This window comes from Poecile atricapillus, chromosome W (assembly GCF_030490865.1).
Source record: "Poecile atricapillus isolate bPoeAtr1 chromosome W, bPoeAtr1.hap1, whole genome shotgun sequence".
Taxonomy (NCBI): domain Eukaryota; kingdom Metazoa; phylum Chordata; class Aves; order Passeriformes; family Paridae; genus Poecile; species Poecile atricapillus.
Window position 1 is genome coordinate 103,593,731 of NC_081288.1, and position 22,489 is coordinate 103,616,219.

Sequence of the window (22,489 nt, forward strand, 5' to 3'; positions counted from 1 at the left end):
ACTGGGAGTGAGTAGAATTAATCATGCACATAGTAGCTCATGGGGGAGAGGGGAGGGGAAGACTCCCCGGCACATCTAGGCTCTGTGCCATGCATGGTGTTTAAATAGAGAGTGTCCAAAGGAAAGGACACAGGATTTAGCCAAAATGCTCTCCAGGCACCCCCACTAGTCCATCTAAAGAGTGATACTGGCATTACTTCTTGGGGTGAAAACAATAGGCTGCTTTTCTGGGCAGAAATAGTGATGTGTCAGCATCTGCAAAATGTGGAGCTGGAGAAGGGGGAGAAAAAACAAACAACTAAAAACCAAACGATAAGCTGAAAGCTGAAACCTCCCTCCCCCACGAAGCCTCTGCTTCCAAACGCACTCAAATGCACACACACACACCTCCAAAGCCATAACAATTCTGAAAGTGTTGGTGTAGGTAAGTGCTGAGTACAGGGAAGGCATTTTGTCATGAAGAGCTCTTGCTTCTTCATTCATCTCACAGGATTTGTTTCCATTCCAGTTCCATGCTTTCATTTGAAATTTCTAGGATTGTGTGGCTGCCTTCCAAGCATGACTCCAGCACATACTGTAGGTGTTCAATGCATGTGTGCAGTGGTGCATGCTAATGGCTCTGGCTGAGCCACTCTGTGTCAGAGTGCAAACAGACAACAAGATGACTAATGAGCTGTTTTCAGTAATTTTCAATTACTAGATTTGAAGTTTACCTTTGCTTTTTTTATCCCTCCCCTTCTTTTCTTGAGTCAGAGCCAAATAGGGAGACATCTTGTCACAGATTTCCCATAAGGGTTCTCAAAATGCTGGTCTTTCAAAAAGACCATGATTTGTGTTTATACTTCCACACACACATTGATTTTACTTGCTAAAATTTCACTGTGCTGTACTTTTTATAACCGCATCACTTTATGCAAAATCTGTAGACTTGTTTCAAAATTTGGCCACAGTAGTTGCAGCAAGAAACCAGAGCTTGGCAGAAGCATCTGGATTTTCATTAGGATGGGAATATAGCTGGGCAGGTGGCAGTTTTTCAACTCTCCTGCATTTTTTTATCTGTCCTTTTTTATTTGAATTGCACCTTTTCTTCTGATCTTGAAGGTATCATGAAAGACAAAGGAGCACAAACAAAACCTATGTGCAGCAAACTCCTGACTTATGCAGAGTATCTGTCCTCCCTGTTCTTTGAGTGGCAATATTTCTGTCACCAGACATCATTGGTCTTCAGAGACATTTGATTCTGGGTCCAAGTGTTCTGAGTTGGGCCAGTCCCTAGGGTTCAGTCCCCTGACACTATGATTAACACATGGCTTTAGAATGAGCCAGGAGATACTTAACATGGGGGTCACAGATAATTATCCATCTTGGGTTCGTGCTTCCCAAATACACTGTGAAGGGCTAATATTTTGCTCAGTATGGAGCAACATGAAAACATGACTCTAACTGACAGTAATGGGAATTATTTGGCTCTATCTCCACAAAAAATATTCACTCCCACAAAGGCTGCATATTTTGTTATTTTTTACAACAACTGTTTCAAAATGGAAGGCAAATAGGCAGATAAAAAAATAGAATGAAAGCCTGTCTGAAATAGAAATCCTGTTTGGCCAATACTCACCTTTCAACCTGCTGCCTGCCTCCCTTCCCAGCAAGCTCGGAAGCCATACGAGGTTTGTGACGTGATTGAGCAGTACTCCCAAGGACACCTCAACATGATGGTTCACATAAAAGAACTTCAAAGAAGGTGGGCCCTGTCTACCTCATGAAATATTTGATTTCTCTAGTGCCAGCTGGCTTTAGGAGAGATGTATATTTAATGAACAGTAATTGTCCAAAATTGCAAGCACAACAGGGAGCACAATATCTGGAGAATTTAACTTGGAGCCATTTTTAACCCTTTTTATGACCAAGTTTACAATTACCCTTTATTCTCCTCTCCTTTTCTTCCAAATGGAATTAAAAGAAATGAAGGTGCATGCTGTGAAGTTTATGGTGCAATCCAAGCTTTTCTGTCCTCTTCTTAGGAAAGGAAAACTTTTCAAATAATGATTTACCTTTCTGTTTCCACTCTGTGGTTCTCCACAACTGAGAGAAGTCTGTTTCGCTTGTGCTTCACTATCTGGAACTTTTCCCTGCCCGCATTCCTCCATGCACATGCTTTATCCAAGTTTGGGATTTGCAGCTGAAATATTTTGCCACAAAACTATTCTCTTCTGTTTCAGCACAAAGTGCTTTTTTCTTTTAAAATTAATGCTGTGGACTGGGACACCAGAATGAACTCCCCTGGCCCTTAAATGAAATGAAAAAAAAAAATCCTATTGAATGGAATCTACTGTGTCAACATATATAGATATTAAATCTGCCTGCATGAGGCTCTAGGAATAGTTGCAAATGTTATTAAGAAGTCTTTCTGTTTGTAGTCTTTGTTATTAGATGACATAGGGCACAGGAGAACTATGTTTTAGTTACAGCTTGAAAGTCTGAGAAATATTAGTACTCATGAAAATAATAATAATGTTTGATTTTGGAGGAAAAACTCTTAAAGAGCTAAACTGCTGACTGTGTGTGCAGAAAGTCATTCCAATCTCATGTTTTTGCTTGTTTTGGTTTGGGTTTAGAGCTGCTGTAAATTCTCATGTAAATTATGCTCCCATGCTTAGCAACAGAGTTTAAATTGCTTGGTAATTGCTCTGCCAGTAATTTTCTGTTTGCTTTTCAGGTTGGACCAATACTTGAGAAAGCCAGGTCTTTTCCTCCCAGGTATAGTGACTGCATTTTATGCAAAATTATTATCTTCATAACTTTGGGAAAATACCCTTGGCTACTGTAATGTGGATTTATAATCCAGCTAATTATACATTAATGTAATTCTGTTAATAAACCCTGGAATGCCTGTGTGAAGATAAATACATTTCATTCAGGTGGTAGTGGAGTAAATGGAAATTAAGAATAAATGTTAAAAAGTGTATTAGAACATGATGAGATGAAAATATCCTGAGGGAAATTCTTCTACAAAAATAGTCTTTCTAAATCTTTTGGGCTGGGATTACAATATATATTGATTCCATTTCAAAAGGTTTCTTCCTTCCTTAACTCATGTCCCATATCCCCAAGTGACTTGGAGCACAACTGAGGGTGGCAAAGTAATTTCAGAGCCTCTAAAAATGGCATTTTGTCAGTGGTTAATATTATCAGAGCAAGGAATATAATTTAAAACACATTTTCAACATCTGATTGCTGCAAAAGGCTCAGTAGTGCAATCCTTTTTCCCTGTAGCTGGTTTTGAACCACAGGAAAAGAATCTGTCAGCTTGAATTCTTCTATAAATATTTATGCATGGGAATTCATTCCACAATGTGCAAGCTAAATTTATGGAAAACTGTCCCTTACCTCCAATAATGTATTATTTTATTTCAAGTATAGCATTACCAAGCTGGAACTGCAATTTGTGCTTGAAAATACCGGTGTTAGAAGAACTTTTTATCAAGAAGCTTCTATTTTCAAAGGAGGTGAATAACTAGAAGCTTGTTGTGAAATAATGTTCTGAGAGGTTCAAGAAGCTGAAGATGTTCAGGAAGTTTGGTCTCACCAAATCTTGAGTCAAAGTGATCGTAGAAACCATTGGGAGGGTCTTTGAACAAGTTCAAAGCCTGTGGCTTTGAACAAGTGTTGGAAATAATCTAAAGTACCAAAGAGCAGACTGGAAAAGGTAGAATGGCTGCAGAAGCTGGTGAGCTCAGTTAGGGGGTTGCAGGACCAAAACCAGAAGTTATTTGATCTAGTAGTTATTTTACCTAAACCCTCCACAAATCCAAAAGTAAGATAAGTGGTTCCAGAGAAACAGTCTGCAGAACTAAACTTAGTTTGCAATTCCTCCTGGTGTTATCCAACCCACCTTTATTCCCAGGATTTTCCAAGTGGTGAACACTGAAGAGTGGGTGCAGTATTTGTCTGTTTGGGGTGAAAATAGACTTTTGTACTGTCCTTCTCTAGGAAAAGGGTTATCCCTGAGTTTCCCTCAGAATGTGTGGCTTATTCTACACTGAACGTAGATTTTTGATATAATACTTTTCCAGGCATTGCTAAAATCCTCATTTTTAACAATATGGGTGTTTCACCCAGACTGTGTTGTTTTTGTACTGATGACAAGCAAAAAAGAAATGACAATGCAAAGAAAATTAAACTGCCAAGGAGAAAAACATGAAAAGAATTTTGCTTTCCAGCTCCTTTCATTTTTTCCGTTTTATTATACTCCCATTCAAAGAATATTAAGGGCTGATTCCAAGCCCATTGAAATTAACGTGAACCTTTCCAGTGACCTCAGTGGGGTTTGGATTAATATTTTTATTGAAACCCTGTTTTGGACTTTGATGATATTATATAAAAGTATCTGCAGACTGTCTATAGTATTATTACCTTTCAAAAGTTAATGATGTCATAAATGACCCAGAATCTGAATTCACTGGAAGCACTTATTGTTATTTTTCAAGTTAGTTTCTCCAAGATAAGAAAGCACTAAAACTGTGTTAAAACAAGATAAGGATACGAAAAGAGAATAAAAGCCATGCTGGGTCAGAGCAGTCCTGATTCCGATGGAGGCGAGAGCAAGGTGCTTTGAGAAATGTGTAAAAACATCCTCCAACCTTCCTGTCAGCTTTCAGCCCATTGCACATCAAGCACTTCCTGACAAGGTTGCAGTGTATTTACTGTCTAAAATGGTTTGTCCTCAATGAGCTTGCCTAATTATCCCTTTAAACTTATAACATTTGCCATATTTTGTTCAAAGAATTCTCATAATTCCACCTTCACATATGCATATTGTGAAGAATTCTCCCCTTTTGCTTGTTTTGGTCTTAGCATCTCCTCCCTTTCTTTGAAACTCCTCCAAGCAGGAGTGAATGTAAAAACACTAAGATAATGAATCAATTTTCCAAGGACCTGGATCCTGCTTTTATGAATATATTCAGAAGACTCTGCGTGGGTTTCAATGGAACCCTGCTGCAGTGTTCCAGGGGACAAAATTTTGTCAGATGAAACAGATTCCTGTCATAGTAAACACGCGACTTCATAATGGAAAGTGTTGATGTAGAGGCAAAGAGCATATTAATTGAATTTATGGAATCAATGAAGTAGATACATACAATGATACAAATGAGGAGTGTCATACTTGACCTTCACTACACACACTGCTTCTGAATGCAGTTTTTGAGACTTATTATAGCTTTTCAGGGGCAAAGGTGAAGAATAATGCCAAGTTAAAACAAAAGGTCCAGTGTTTGGGTTCAGAAAAGTACACAAAAATCTGATGTTTATCTGCAGTTTATCTGAACCTCTTGGTTCTGCATGACACGGGTGGGAATGCCTGAAGAAAAGGGCTTACTTACAAAATTTTGACAGTTCCATTATTTGCTTTTTTTTTTCCATTAAGTGCCACTTAAGCTTTCTTAGTAATCTTAGTATCTAAGTACCTTTCTTAGTACTTAGTATCTAAGTAAGATACTTTTGTCTTCCCATCTGTAAAGAAATTAGGTCACTGTATCTTTTAAAGTGTAATAAATATGATCAGATTAATTTTTATCTTTTTAAGTCAATTAATATTTGAAATGAGAGATACCCATATTTCTGCAGGAACTGATTTATCCCGGTCCTCCTGGAGATGAAAATATTTTGGCAGTTTACTTTTTAGGCTGTCCAAAGGAAATTACAAATGACTATGCCTTACATTTTTTTTCATTCCTTCTACCAATCAGCTCTAAAAGAAAAGAGACTCCAATTAAAAGCTTCCATGACTGAGGCAACTTTGTTACTTGCTATTTTATGGGTGTAAAGGGGCAATCCTGACCTTTTTCAGCAGCACACATAGTTTACAAACTCAAGAATCCAGATCTTGCCATAAGCTCATCAAAATTATCCCTACATGGAGCTTTGGCAGAACTGAAGCAAATACAGGTCCAGAAGGCTGTATTTGCACCGAGTTAGCCAAAAGAAGGCAGTGGTGTCTCCTGGGCTGTTCTGCTTTCTGAGACACCATTTATAAAGGTTTTGAGATGTCTCCAGCAACCTGGAATATCCGGTCAAATTCCTCATTTTCTGCTTGAAAGGAATTGATGGCTTTCAGATAAATTTGAATATATTTGAATTAGCTCCCCTCTAGCTGTGTAAAAATCAAGGAAGGACTCTTGCTCTATAAAGCAGTGTCGTTCCAGCTTTTACCATTTTCAGACATCTCTCTGCAATTCATTCACTGTTCTAAAGGTCCTCATAAATACTTTTCCCTAACCAAAGGAAAGAAATTGATTTTCTTTAAAGTTTGGTGTATTCTTATGAGATGGAACAGACTAACAGTATGAAAAAATAAGATTATGGTGCCATTCTTCCTTTGATTTGCTTTCTTCTTCCTGCTTATATCAGTATTGTTATTTATATGATGTGCTTCCATCTGGGGAAAGAGTTATCATCTCTTGAACTGGTGTGAAGCAAACCTAAAAGTGTGTGGGGTTCTTGGTTGGTTTTTTGTTTTGGTTTTTTTTACAAGAGTCATATCTTGTCCTTTACTATGTAAATAGATGGGCCAGCTTTGTGAAAATATTAGGAAATTAATACAGGATTGTGTTGCTTTCAAAGTAGAATAGTATGTATACTTGGGAAGGCAAAGTCTTCCAGGGAAGAAATGTCCATATTAATAAACATATATAAATATTATTAATCTATATTAACAACTATTCAGTCTCCTCAATTAGAATGCCTATTGCTTATTTGGTAGTGTTTTCTCTGTTTCAAATCTAAGTATCTAAATAATGGGTCTGTATCATACCAACCAAGTGATACAAGATGTTTTTGATATTTTTTTTATTTCTGAGTTAAAATTTTCCCACATATACTTTCATCCAGTTATAAATAATTGTGTTTCCTTTCATCATGGTCATGCCATGTATGATCATGTATGATTCTTTGTCTCTGTGCCTTTCCCGTAAGTGTAACAGGATCCCTCAGCTGATCTCTGTTTTAGTACACCCCAACAACACAGAGTAAAAACTCAGTACTAAAAGAAAGTTATTTTTGATTAAAAATCAAAGACTGGAGAAATTTAGGCATTTCAGATTTATAGTTGGCCATGCAATCTTTTAAACTCTATAAAAACAACCAATCTAAGATGTAGGAAGAATAAAATAATCTATCTAGAAATGACTTGAGAGAGAAACATAAGCATGAGATAGAAATCACACCTACTGGAGCAACTTTATCTGAACTTGTGCTCCCACTCCTTACCCAAGTGTTTGGTGGATTGTGCACATGCCACATTTGCTTTTAAAGATGGTCTATTAAAAGGGAATGCTTGTAAATTAAGGCTGGATGCTGCTCTTCATGGAGGCTGACAAAAAACTGGGGAAGACCACGGCGTTTTGTGACTTACATGGCCTGCATGCCAGCAGAGGGGTGCATGAGATGCAGCTCCCTCCATGTGCACCCTTCCTTCCACTTCTGATTTTCCACATCTTAGAGCAGTGCCACATGCCACAATACAGCTTCTTATTGCTTATCTGCTCCCTATTTTCTTTTCTGTTCCACGCAGCTTTCAGGAATAACTAAAATAGGAAACACTATTAGCTTGGTTTGGGATGTCTTGGTGATTATCTGAAGGATGGAATTAGAGCTAGTGAGGAAATGATTATGTAATTATTTTAGAAAAGAAAAAGCTTTTTGAAGTATTTCTTCAGGTTTAGGGGACTTTTTTGGGGTTAGTCCTAAACAAAACCACCACCTGTCCACTGCTGTTCAAACCACATCCCAATTTAGAAATCCTTAAAGTAATGCCTTTTTTATATATATACTTTGAATGATGTGTCTACAGATTTACTAACTGGAAAATAGACAGCAGAGCCAATTATTTCATTCTAGGCAGAGATGAACACAGAGATGAACTTGAGCTTCAGCCACTTACATTTTAAGAAGTTTCTGAGGTTGTGAATGATGAACAGTACACATGTATGAGCCAAGGTATGTCATTTACTGTCTATCCCACATTTTTTTTCCTGACTATTTGCTTCTGCAGGTTTTCTGGGGAAGCACTTCTTTTTTCTAAGCCTGCAAAGGGCTGCCAAGGGTGCAGGACATTTTAAAGTTTCTGGGTGGTGCGTGGAGGAGAAGGAAAGCACAAAGTGCTCTTGCCAGCATTGCTTTTACTAGTCTTCCCCTGGGGTTGTGGTGTGTGCAGCACAAGTTACCTTGAGGTGAACTTTGCTGCAAACAGATCACTAAACATATCCCATTAGCAAATATAATGGTGAAGAAAGAACAACTCCCTGAGAAATCCAGGAATGTGATGAGCACACACAGGCACTCCTTGTGAACTCTGGTGTAAATTCATATCTCAGCCTACCTTCCTTCATATCTCAGCCTTGCTCAAGTGGCCACACACCACCCTAAGCAAAATTGGCTTAGATAGCTTTAAAAGCCAGACCTTAATCACTCATGTAAATGGAGCAATGTATGAAAAAATCCAGGAGTAATTACTCCAGGTATTGGAAATATACTTTAGTAGAGAAAACCATGCAACTTCCATTGGCATCAGGTTGTAAGTTATTTCAGTATTGGGCTGTGGTTTTTTTACTTGTGAATGTTGTCTTCCAACTCAGAATATGTGTGGGTTTGTGTTTCATTCCCTGTGCAACAACACCCTCAAAATATGGCATTCCTTAGCAATAGATCCTGTGAACAGAAAGGATAGACCCTATTTTCCAGAGTTTTCACTCTTGGCTTTGCACCATTTGCAGTGGGATGTGTAACTGGACTTTTACTAACCAGGCCTCATAAAGAATAGGAGGGAAAATGAGGATGCAAAAGCTTTTCCTAGTGTCACTCCTTTTCAGAGAGGAGATGGATGGATGGATGGATGGATGGATGGATGGATGGATGGATGGATGGATTTATAGACAGATGGATAAATATGTCACTCCAGCCCATGAATCCCTGAACAGTGTTGCCTCCTCAACCTGCAACCTCAGTTGAAAACTATTCTGATTTCTTTATGTATAGCAAGTTTACCTTGCTCAGGCCAGTGATATTCAAAATTGGAGGTGTGCCCAGGTACCCTGCCCATTTCATCTGACTACATATAGTTCACTGAGATAATTAAACAACAAAACACTGTTACTCCAGACTCCATCTATAGCCCTTCATGTCCACAGACTACCTCTACCAAGGTCCAAGTTGCCCTTTAGATTAACTTAATCTTGTCACTCTGACAAACTAATTCCCTTCTCTCCAGCCACTTTCTTTCATTTCTGTATCATTCTTTCTCTGTATGTTCATGAATTTTAGGTTACCCTACTATTACCAGTTGTTTTTTGGATTTTTTTGGGTTTTTTTTTCTTTAAATACCATAGATATAATTCATAGTTTGAATTTATTATCCACCTAATGAATGTCCCATTTTTATTCTTCATTCTTTAGAAAAAGGGGTAGACAAAGGATACTACAGTATAGGAGCCAGACTGATCCGGCTGGAGGATAAGGTAAGTGCATGAAAGCTTGCTTTTTTTTTTTTTTTCTGAGCAATGATATCTGATCTAGAGACCTGCAAGATAGTATCTTGGCATGATTTACTTTAGAATTACAGGGCTACATAATAATGAATAATATCCTAATTTTTGTGAGGGAGTTGATGAAGTATCATGTGCATGTTGTTCAGCATTAACCATTTGCCTGCTATGCAGTCTTGGTTCTTGATTGTAAAAGGAGCTGCTTTCATGTTGAAGTCAAACCACACACCTTGTATACAAGTTCTGTGAACTGGCTGGTGTTTGTCACACAAGAATTAGTGAATTAAACAGAAATGTTAGTGACAGGAATCTTTGTGAATAGCAACAGTTGACATCTCAGTTAAAAATCCTGACATTGTTTAATGTTTATTGCATTTTTTTTCTCCCTATGCAATTTGCACATTTTCTGCCCCTCCCTCATTGTCTTGTCTCCAGGAATATGTTCATCTTTGATATTAATTAGAGTTACTTAGCTGTGTGCCCAGAGGCCAAAGCTCAGTGAGGCTCTATTGTCTTAGATCTCTTCCAAACATCCTCCAGAGCTTTTTCCACTCAAGTGATAACAAAAGTACAAGTTTGCTCAAAACTCAGACTCTATTTCTCTAACAGTGTTTTGGTCAGCTCTCCTACCTGCCTCTAAAAGTTGATGTCCCTCCAGCAGGGTACTTTGTGTGGGCAGGAGCAGCACAGTGGCTTTGCTAGGGGCGTGTGATGTTGATGAGACAAAAGTCCATTTGAATTTGGCATATCCACTGCCTATTTGTATTCTTGTCTCACTCAAATTTGTCAGGCAAATTGTCTTTTCACTTTTTTCTGGGGAAGTGAGACAAGAAGGAAAGAGGAAGGAAACTTCTCATAATTCTTAAGAACTGTGCATCTTGCCAAAAAGCAGAAATTGAAATTAAACTAATACAATCTCTTGCCTAATTTTTAATGATCATTGCTAGGACAACATTGGAAATATGTGACACTGCACTGTCAAAGGACAGATTTTCTTTGATTATTAGCTTTCTTGTTGAGTGTCAGAGAATCAGCCTCACAGAAAAAGACATTATTTGAGCTAACTTTTAAAGTGGACTGGTCCCTTGTGTTGGAGTCTGGAATACAGAGTGTGTGCCCTTGTTTCTGATACTTAGTTATAAGATCTAGAAAAACACTGAATTTTATATAACATGAAATTCATGAGCATGTTTTCATGGGGATACATGAAAACAAATGTTAAAGTTAGATGAAAAAAGCTAAAAGTGTAACTGTGTAGATTAGAAAGTTTTTTTAAATCACTGGGTGAAAAAATTAGTTTAGAGAACAGGAGACAAGATCAAGGATTTAGGGTGTTGTCCCTTGTCTCTTCTTCTTTCTTCTTCATGTTCTTCTCCTAGAGGTTTTTGGGTAGTAGTTAGTGATTGGATAGAAAATGCCGCAGTGCATCACAGAGGTGATGGGTCATTGGGTCATTAAGAAAAATAATAAATGTGTCTATTGTTAATTGGGTAAAAATAGGTATAAAGATAAAAGAACTGCGTATTTCAGGACCATTTTGTGCATCAGACACAAAGTGTGCCACAAGGCCTTGTTTGTACCATCAGAAGAAAGAAATGTACCAGATTGCAAAGATTAACCTTGTGTAACCAGCCTGGAGAGACCTGTTAAGTTTTGTGATCACCTGTTAATAAACACGAGAAACAAGATTCTAACGAGCTCGGGAGTTTTCTTCTAATCAGAAGAACTGAGATAAGCAGAGCTCCCCACGAAGGAAGATCCCAAAAGAATTCAGTCCAAAGGAGGCTGAGAAATCCAAGAATAAAAAGAAAAGTATAGAAGAAATGCAGCAGAAACAAAGAAACAGAAAAAGGACTTTTTAGAGAAAAGTTACACCTTGTGCAGTCACAACCATTCAAAGTGAAAATGGCTTTCATTCAGATTGCCTTACTCACTTTGAAAGAGATAAATTGCTCTCTGGCCTCTGTAGTAAATTCATACCATGTCTTTATTCAGATTTCTTGAATGTGCATATAAAGAGAATCCCCCAATACAGATTGAAAATATAGCAACATAAGTATCTGTGATAACAGTTGGAGTGCTTTGAGTAAGAAATACTGCTGGTATTGTAAATACTTCTGGAAGCAGAAGTTCATGGTCTCCTGACTGCTCCATATTTATGAAGAGAGGTGAGAAGGTTTTTAGTGTGTTTGGCCTTGGTCCAGCTTTAGCACAATGTGCTGTGGATTTGATCAGTTTTATTTCAAAGCCTTACTTAGAGTGCTGCAGAGGCATCTTGGTATAAGAAGGGGAATGTTACAGGAGATGTAGGAAGTGCTGCAGTGACTGATCACTGTTGCAGATACCTGCTTGTGTTCTGCCTTTAGATTAGGTGTGATCTAAATAAAGTCGGTGCAAACTCAAGCCATTAGTGGGCAAGACCAAGCTGCTCTTTTGTTTGAAGAATTAAACTTTAAATTTTGCATGGGAACTGGTGATTTCCCACTCTCTCTACTTATTCTTGTGGAGAAAACACGTGGAAAAGAAGAAAAATGTGTCGTTGTTCTCATGAGTCAATCATTGCAGCTTCCTTTTTGTTCTCAGACCAAACTGCAAATGTAAGTAAATGTCAGATTCAGAGGGAACCCAGGGCATTTGATCTTGTAGTTACAATTATCATTCTTTCAGGTGTACAAGGCTTCAGTCTCACATCTCTGCTAAAAAAGTAGATGTGGTACAGAAAAAGGGCAAATATTTGTTGTGTTAGTTTGCTTAAGGTTTTTTGGCATAAGTTTGGGGTCCTCGGTTTGTTTGAGGTTCTTTTTGTATTTGCATCTGTTTGGCACATCAGGCTAAAATACACATTTACATAATGTATACACAGTTAAGCTTCCCAGCTATCTCTGTTTTAATGGGACAGTAGAAACTACTATATCCTGCTGTAAAACTGCTTCCCCTAAATTATTTTCCTACATTTCATGGGTTCTCCTTCTCTAACAGTTCACTGTAGCACATAGCAGTAGCTGCTATGTACCCAAATGTGAAACAATATTGGAATCAGGAAGGAGAAGCTGAGTTTCAACCTCTGAGGAAAATAAACGAAGCAAGGACACGTCTGACATCAGGCTCCAGCTGGTCGTGAAAAATTATCTCCCTCTTGGAACTAAAAAACCTTTGGGATCAACTTCTTTGCCCTGGAGAAATTATTTTAACATTCAGGCACCCAGTCTAGTGATGGCAGCCTCCCAAAAGAGTGACACATCTGATGAAAGGACACATTTTTGGATAAAGGCCAGTTGGTGCAGACTGATAAAAATGCAGTGTGGATTTCAGAATTTTATCTGCCTAAATGAGCTGTATCAATAAGCAATGAGGACACCTCTGGTCCAGAATGATCTTCCCCACCAGCATTTTGGAGCTAATTTGTTTTATCTGTCTCTCCAGAAGGGAATCAGAGTGTAACAAACCCGTTGAGAGCTGTGTGTTGTTCTGCATAAAGCCATAATAACTCTTTTTGCAAAGTGAGGGAGAGAGAAGCACACAATTCCAATGGTTAAGATTAACTCCATTCCCTGGAGAGGTTTGCTGTTATTTCATTTAAAACATTACATTTGCTGTACAGAAAGGCAGAGGTGAAGATCTCTGAAGGGGTTGCTTGGTGATAGGTAGAAGCTTTGAGGCAAAAATGTTTCAAAGACACAAAGATAATAGCCTTTCATTCATGTGGCATGAGAGCACTGCCTGTACCCTCTCCTGTGTGACCAAACAGGTTCCTTCTGGAAGTTTGAAGTATCAGGGAAGAGGTAAGAACCAGTTTGTGGAGGATGAAGTGCCATGCAACTCCGGCAGAAAGCATAAAAAAAAAATCTACTCCTTTTTGCCTTTAAGCATTGCACAGCTGACTAGAAACAGGTAAAATGCATGGTGGCAGCTCTCAGGCAAAAAAATCCAATATCCCTTTTGGCAACACCAACACTGTGCAAGGCTTCACTCCTCTCACTGACAATGCATATTGCACAGTGTGAGTTTGCCTGGAATACTTTTCAATCTGTTTTTCCTTGAGCAGGGCATAAAATTCTTATTTTGTTGTGGCCAATGTAATAAGCTAGTGTGGTTCTTTTCACAAAAAAACCCACTGAGATGTTTGGAGAAAGAATGGGGCTTCCTTCCCAACACGTGATGTGTGCCATTTGGCTGACCCCTCCTTCAGTTCCATGGCAGGGTTTAATTTTATATTGTGGTATGTAGCCATTGACAGATCCTTTTGAAATGTATTAAGAGGGAGACTGGTTCCAAGATGATGTTCTAGAGCTGGCGTTAGTTTCTTTTCAAAATTGTAAACTAATGCTTCTTTATGATGAAATGAATATTCTTTATTTTCCTTTTATTTTCAAAATTAGAAACAAAAATCATGGTATGTTATGTCAAAGTGCATGGCAACCTATAAATAAAAACAGGAGAGAAAAGAATCTGCAAATGAAAGGTTAGAAAGGACAGCTGTGTTGTCTTTGAAAAAGAAATCTATTAGGTATTTTTATAATTATATGGCAGTCTTTTTTATGTGGTATTTACAGTTATGATTTACATCCATATTACCATAACTATTTCCATACTTATAGACAACTTGTGATAATGCTGAGAGCCAAAAGCAACCATTTGGTAGCATTTAAAAAATGTAGGAACACTAAGAGAAAACAGGGCAGTAAAGCAGAACCCTTCTGAGTTTTATCCATCGGAGTAATGCGAGCCAGGACAAAAATGTCATCCAACATAAACAAATGTAGAGCTTGGATTGTGGCAGTAAACTCTCTCTTTACCAATTTAAACACTCATTTTTTAGTTGGGAGGTTAAAAGATGGGCTTAGAGAAGAGTGGTAACAATGGAGAGATGGATGTTGGTGAATCTAATTCCTGTTGTGATTACATCAGGAGTCATTAAATAGTAAATTATTTATCATGGCAGTGCAGTACCAGTGTGAAGGGCTGGTAAGAATTTCCATTCTAAACCCCTAATTTGTGAGCAGGATGATGGGCATAACTGAAACGCGTTTTAAAAAAAAAAATAAAAAAGGAACAAAAAAGAAAAACAAAAGCTGAAAATTGGTGCACAATGAGTTGGTTGCAATATGAGCATGCTATACTTTTGAGGTTTCAAGAATATGTCTGAAATAAAACTCTTTGTCAACAAAACCATGTTTTGGTACCAAGGTGTTTGTGGGTTGTTTTCCCCATGTTCCTTAAAAATGGAGTCATTCCATAACAGAAAGCTTTTGAGCAGGCTGCTTGCAAAAGGATGTTGTGTGGATTTTCTTAGGTCAGAGCCTTATCTCATTTACTCTGAAGCAGTCCAGCATAAATCCATTGACTCTGTGCCATAAGCATGATGTCATTAAACTTTTATTTTTCATCTATTGCTGAATTAAAACAAAACTAACAAAAAAATAAAGTTCTGATGCCTGAAGCCAAATTGTGCTTCCATTTATGCTAATGAAGTTACTCAGGATTTATGCAGGTGTAAATGGCAGCAAATTTTTTAAATAGCTTTAACAAAATTCCAGCTCCTGTGTTCACATCCTGCTCGTCAAGAGCAAATTGACAAGAGATGAGGTGAAAGCAGAAATAGGCACTCAAACATTTCAGAATGAATCTGGGTGAAATAATGTTTTTCACCTATTATGACTAAGGGAATCTTTGTGGTATGCTGGGTATTGTAGAACTGAAATTTTACTGGAACATCAAGATAGGCTTTTAATTTGCAAACCAAGTAATGAAAATTTAACTGCTTAGATTTCAACCACAGAACTTTTCTAGTCTGCTACTGACTCCTCAGTGCAGAGAGGAACTATTTCAGTCCTGAATTCTTCTCACTGTCTGGGATGGGTTTATGATGCTCAGATAAACCTTGTTCAATAAAGTCGAGAGAGAAAGGCTGGGTTTGAGCTGCCTGGTTTTCATGGTAATTTCTGGAGGATCAGGAAAAATAAGAGCTAATTCTGATACCCTTTCAAGTAAGAGAAGAGACAGTTCATCTATTCTGAGGCATAATGGAAAGAATCCTCCCTCAATGCTTCCCTTATGTTTTTTGTTGTGGAGCTTTATCATATGTGGTACTTGGTAGCACCCTCCTATTATTAAGGTTCTACACCACTTTCCATTACAGAGCTCTATTTTCAATTCCTTCCATCTTTGTCAAACTCCAGCCATCCGGGCTGAAATTCTTGGAGGCAGATGTCTGCCTTGAGCTGAGATCCTTTGGAAAATTTATATGTCAGATTGGGTCATCTTTTCTATATCATAGTAACCTGACCCACTGTACGGATTTTCCCAAAAGTAAACATAAAAACATTGATGGAAAACACTTGAGCTTCTTCTAAATTTGAGCAAGAAAATTGGACAGAATTGCCAGTCTTGGGTCCCAGATGCCTGATCCAAAACGTAGTGAACTCATCAGGAAGCTTTCACATGGATCAGGCCCTGATTTTTAATGGGTGAGGGAACAGAGAGTTTTGCACAGTGAATGTTTGCCAGGACACAATTCACCACCATAAATCAAGCGTTAAAGAATTCCAAAGCCCAGTAAATGAGCAGGCAGATGGCAGTGTCTGCACCCCAGGGATTGCACTTACTGGGATCCAGCCCCAACAGTTTGATCTCATTTAGACCAGACTCAAGGATTACTCTGATTAGGCACTTTCTTCTCTGCTCTCTTGGCTGAAACTTCACTGAGGGGAGAAAACCCCTCCATCCAACACTGTCCAGGACACCTTGGAGTGTGCAGGACAGAGATTTTACAGCCAGATGTGGCAGAGCAGCTGGAATCAGCTGGATTCAAAGCTTCCCTTTAGTAAGAAAAACAGAGAGTCACTTGCAGAAGAAGAGCAAATGCTCCTGGAGAAGAGCATGTGGAGTAACTGTGAGCCCCGAGGGAGAGAGAAACACCAGAGTGACTTAGGGCTGCTGGGAAATACCACATCCTCTGGAAGGGAGTTGTTAGAAGACTGGGAATCTAATCCATATTGATGCACCCAGCTGTTTAACCTGCAGGGAAAAGGTCCTGGAAATAGCAGAAGTGATGGAAAAGGCTGTGGATGAGGAGCCCTGTCCATGCCTTCTTGTTCTCCATCTAAAACTTCCCAGCATCACAGCTGGCTTTAATCAACACAGAGGAAAGGATTCTGAGCTTGGAGATGGTGATTTCCCATAAGTTTTAGAGAAATCAGTGCCTGCGTAGAGGACAGACACTCTGGAAATCCCCTTGTTCACAGAACAGTCTGCAGTGTGAGTGTGGCTCATCTCAGGTGCCATAAAGTCCAGCCACAAATGGAAAGGAGTCACAGCTCTGCTGGTTCTGTAGCTTATGATGCAATAAAGTAATCTATTTACTATTTCTGGGTGAAAAAGAAATATTTTTAGAGTACTTTTGAGATTTTGACCTTTTTTTCTTATAAAAAGTCACATCCTCCCATTAAGAGCTTTGACCTGAATGTCCAAAGAATAACAGACATCAGATCACCTCTAAATATTTTTCTTCTGTTTTTGTGTAATTTCTAATAGGTTATTCTAAATAAACATAATGTTCTACATGATCCTGGGCCCCAAATCAACATGCCTTTAATTAGCAATGTGAAAATGGAGTATTTTAACAATCCTCTTAAAATAAAAAAATAAAAAAAAGTGTAAATTCATTAGCCTGCCTTTTCTTATAAGCAGTGTTTTAAAAAATGTGATTTTCTGATGGAAAAATAAGACATTTGAACACTTTCTGCAACCTCCAATTGTTCAGATGTTAAGCAATTTAATTTAGAAAGCTTTTTTCAAAAATATATTCTGTAGCTTCTCTTTGTTGGTTATGCCTGTGCACTGCAAGTGCTGCCCTTCTTACATCCAGGTTGAGAATTTTTTTTTTGAATGTTTCTCCATCGGAAAATGAAAATTTGTTTCCAATGGAACATTTTTTGAGAAAGTGTCACATTCATGTGTTTTAAATCATGCACTGAAGGAAAGTGTTTCCAGTTTTCCACTTCAAAAGAGCTTTCTGAAAATACGAATTGGGATGAGATATGATTGATTTTCTGAACATTTCAGTTGAATGGGTTTATTTCTAATTCATTTGTATGATTGAATTAAAGATGTTACAACATCAGAGAACAAAGATCAATTTTCTTATAGGAAAAAATTTATTTTTCTCAAGTATTTCTTACCTCCAAATTAAAAAAAAGCTGTTTCACCTACCACATTTTTCAATAATTTATAGGGAAATTTTAATGCTATTTGAATGCCATGTAATATTGACCTCTAATTTCTCTTGATCAGGGAAAGTACAGTGAAAAAAACAAAAAACAAACAGATTTGTATTATTCAAATAGTTCCAGATTAACACTTGGTTTTCTGTTTCACGCAAGAGCTGTGGTGCTGAGTCAGAGCAAGCATCTGTTTAATCCTGGAGCTATTCATCCACTGATAGCAGCTGTGGGATGGACTAACTCAAGCCTAATTTGCTATAACTAGTCTCTGTGTGTTTGCAATGGATTATATGTAAGAAGCAGTATGAAGAACAGTGCTGTACAGGGCAAGTTACAAGATGACAGCATTCTGCGAAAGAAAAGAAAAATAAAAACCAGAAAAAATCTCACCAAGACACTGCAGTAATGTGACAACATTCCCTGATGTATTGGCTGCATCTAGGGAAGAGAACTTTCACACAACAGAAAATTCATATAAAGGACTTCGTATAAAGGCTCATGAGGTGAGGGAGAGAAAAGCTGAAAAACTCTTTTTTCCCCCTGTATTTACCACCAGCTTGTCCTTTTAAATGCATAGCTTTGAATTTTATGGAGCAGGAAAAAAAACAAGCAGGTCAATAATACATACTTCTACAGCATAATTACTCTTCCTACTAGTAAATAATGTAGATAAATTAAAATAATATTTTTTCTGTTGAGAAGTTTGGGTTTTCTGGGATGTGTGAATAAAGCACATGTTAACCAATGTCTCTGTTACACACTGCAGTCCTTTGAGACTAGGAGGAGTGGGTTTGAGCATGAGAACAAGAGGTGGTGCAGAGTACCGCAGATCTCTTCTGATCATGTGGGGACAGTGCTTAGTTTATCGCAGGTTTCATCCTCAAGTTTTGCATTTTTATCCAGTGTCAGAATATAACTAAATATTGTTAAATCACTGACTACTTTACCCAGGGGTTTGTTCATGGCATTGTATTTGAAGAATTGTGCTTTTCTTCATTATGAGCAAGTGTTTTTTGCAGGCAAAAATACCCATAAATTGTGTGCTGTCACAATAGGCCAGAGCCAGCATTCTGAATTCTATGGCTGTGATGCCATAAAATGCCTTGGGAGCACAGGGTTGTTCAGCTTGCAGGGAGGTGGTGTAGTCACTGTAGCATCCGCCGTCACTGCTGTGGGTCTAGCGCATTGCTCCAGGAATGCTGGGCAAGCTGCAGATTGGCAAACAAACACTACAGATGTCCAGACAGGCTGTCACAGAATCACAGAGTTATTTAGCTTGGAAAAAAACTCCAGGATCCTTGAGTCTAACCTGTGTCAGATCTTGTCAGAGGCACCAGAGCACTGAGTGCCACGTCCAGGACTTCTGGGACACCTCCAGGGATGGTGATTCCACCACCTCCCTGGAAAGCCCCTTCCAAGGCTTGACCACCCTTTCTATGAAGAAATTCTCTCTGATGTCCAACCTGAACCTCCCCTGGCACAACTTGAGCTGTTTCCTCTTGTCCAGTCCCTTGTTCCCTGGGAGTGCAGCCTGACCCCTACCTGGCTGCACCCTCCTGTCAGGTAGCTGTAAATAGAGATAAGATCTCCACTGCTTGCTCTGGTTTAGGAGGTATCATCGTCAAGGACCAAACTGACAGGTCTATATTTGTTTCTGAGACCTGTAGCCTAGGGTTAAACGGCACATGCAGAACATAGAAGTGTATTGAGCCTCAGTGTTTTCAAAACCTGATAACTAGAAATACTGACAATTCAGTCACATTTTCTCTTCTGAAGAACACTAACAAAAATAGGAGGCTATAACTGACTTTCAGAGGACTTTTTCAAGAAGTGAAGGATACAGCAAGGCATATAAAGCAACTTTAACAGGTGTGGAATACAGCCAAAACAGTGTAATGTGAAATGTGGGATAGTACAGGACTAGGCTGTTGCTGCCAGGTCAGGTTAAGTGTCTGACCAGTTCTCCATCTGGATTCAGGATCTGGCTCACTCAGTTGACTTTCCTCTTTAGGAACAGAGATTGCAGAGATTATCAGCAATATTATTACAAGTCTCCTACTACCCTGTGTGTTTCTTAAGGCTTACATATTTGGAGTCATGCAGTTATGGGACGTTAAAGAAACTCCCCAGTCAGACCACTCCTGGGACTCTGGCAGTGGCATTCCCAAGATCAGAGACTTTCTGGGACTGAAGGCCATTTCTTGGCTCCAGTGACAGACGGCTCTCTGCCTGGCTCCCTACACACGCCCCTCACATCACACCAGCTTTGCCATGACAGAGGTGGCACAGTCCCAGATGTCTCATTCCATAAGGCCATTTTCTCCTGGGGCAGTAACACAGAAAAAGCTCCAGCTGGTGCCTCCAAGGAGGGACCCCAGCAAAGGAATCCCTTTTGGGATTTTACCCCCTCACAGTCTTCCTGTGACCAGTCTTGGACTTCCTCCCAAGTCTTCAGCTCCTGCCCCCATCTTCGTGTCCATCCAGCTCGCTGGCACCACTGGTTTTCACCTCCCTTGTTGTCCAAAAGGTTGGCAGCTGCTGGTTGCTGCAGTGTCTCAGTGTCCATTCAGCTGTCTGGGTGTCACCTGCCTTTGTGCCCCTGGTTATCCCAAAAGTTGACAGTTCATCCTCTTGTCCTGGGCTCCCACCCTGAGCTCAGCCTGTACTTCAATCTGCATTTAAATCTGTATCTCAAGCTGTATTTCCATCTGCAGCTTGTGAGCCCAGCTACCTGCACCCGATATGTTCCTTAACAGTGAGAATTCTTAAAATTGCTTACTTCTAGCCCTTGCTGTGGAGATACCATGAAAACCAGAAATGCTGAAGCCTCAATCTCCCAAAAGGAAGAGGATGAACACGAAATGCAGAGTGCGTATTTAAAATGTTGTTTTTTACAGCATTTTAGCTGTACTGACTGTAAGTAGCTGTTGCAGACTCTGGTTTATATTCCTACACACTGTCCAGGAGAGGCAGAAAAAGCAGCTGAAAGGCCAAGTCAATGCTTGGAACTAGACCACCCTGGCCTCTCTGCCCCCATAAACTCACTGTCTCCTTCCTGCCCTAGGGAAGTTTTGCAGGAGTTCAGGTCTCTCCCGAGCTCTGCCATCAGGACATACCCTAGGAGGCAGCAGAAGCCCACATTCTTTCACAGCAGCTTAAATCACATCAACGTCTTTAACTTTCGTCCTCTGCCTTACCACGAGCTGCCTGTTAATGTCAGTTTTGTTACTGCCTTCCGAGGACTGGGCAGCTTTGCACAACTTGTCGCTATAAAGTATCTGCAGTTTCTGAAGCCACCAGCAGCAAGTCTTGCCTGTGACAGGCTGTGCCTGGAGCTCATACCAAGACTGAGTGGGTGCCATGCAGAGAGCATTTACACCTTTGTGCAGTGATCAGTTTGCCTCAGGATTTGCAGCCAAAGAGGAGAAATAGTTGCTTTCTCCACTCTGATTTCAAAGTTTTGTAGTGCCATAGAAAAAGGATGGTCCTTGATGAGTGCCCAGGAACTGAAGTCCAGAAGTCTTCTCCCAGCAGCACTTCACATACCTGAAATTAGTCTGGGCAAGCCAGGTAGAAATCATTTTTCGAAGGGCAGGACTACATCCAAAGAGCATGCTCACCATAAAGCCAAATTTGTAAGTATGATTACCATATAAATGAGATATCCATCTTCAGAAATGAAGGGCTGGATAGGCAAGGCCACAGTAGTGCCCTCAGGACATGCATTTCTGTGCCCCCTTAGCTCTGACCTCTTCATTCACCCTCATCATTAAATTAGTGGGCCACTGCCCCAGGGTAAAAGCATCAGTGCAGCATGGGGGAGGATGGCTGGGAGGTGAGGCCAGGGTAGGGGGCAGGAGCAGGAGCTTGGGAAATGGTAGCTTGATAGAGAAGGATGGAGGTGAAACAAGAAGTTGTTCTTGTTGGATGTGGAAGTGGCAAACAAATTTGATTTTCTTAGAGGATTTTGGAGTCTGAGCTCAGAATTTGCTTCAGAGCAGGTGGCACTGGAGTCTGGTCTTGCAGCCTTGCATGGCTGTGCCTTAGGCAGTGTTATAAATGCAAAGGCAATTTCGTGATATGAATTGAAAAAGAGCAATTTATTAATAAACAACAGCAAGCGAAACAGCGATAAAAACCCACAATAAAAAGATCAGCGCAGCGCTGGGTGGACAGGGTCTACACCAGAGGTATAGGTCTCCCAAATCCACGTCTGAGCGTTCTCAGGATTGGGGTTTTATAGGATTTTTAAGTCCTCAGGCTAAAATTCCAAGCAGTCTTACCTTAGTTTGCAATTCTACTGCTTCAATGCAATTATGAAATAGCTCGCCTGTTGGTTCCCCAAACAAAAACTGCGCCGGGTTCTGGGCAGTAGTCGTTCTTAACTCGAGGCCTGGCGAACTGATTAGCATGGCTTCGTATTTCAGAAGTCTTGAATCAGTTAGCCATTTCTCGGCCTTTTGTTGTAAGATATTTCTTACATCGTGTGGGGTGTAGACTGTTAAAGAGGCTCCAAAAGTTATCTTTTTTGCTTCCCCAACTAACAGAGCTACTGCAACAATTGCCTGTAAGCAAGTAGGCCAACCTCGACTGACTGGGTCTAGGATTTTTGATAAAAATCCTATGGGCTTTTTCTTTTCTGCCCATTCCTGGGTCAGAACTCCTTGGGCTGTTTGTCCACTTACATCGACAAACAGCTGGAATTCCTTGTTCGTGTCTGGCAAG

At 39.5% G+C, this 22,489-nt stretch overlaps 1 protein-coding gene across 1 annotated transcript in view; it reads left to right on the plus strand.

The window, feature by feature from the left end:
• LOC131592121 (potassium voltage-gated channel subfamily KQT member 1-like) overlaps positions 1–22,489 on the plus strand; it is a 492,490-nt gene that overhangs the window by 275,134 nt on the left and 194,867 nt on the right. Inside the window, exons 14-16 of the mRNA XM_058863404.1 lie at positions 1,650–1,744; positions 2,720–2,760; positions 9,454–9,515. Of these exons, the coding sequence (XP_058719387.1) occupies positions 1,650–1,744; positions 2,720–2,760; positions 9,454–9,515 (198 nt within the window). The remainder of the gene's footprint in view (positions 1–1,649; positions 1,745–2,719; positions 2,761–9,453; positions 9,516–22,489) is intronic.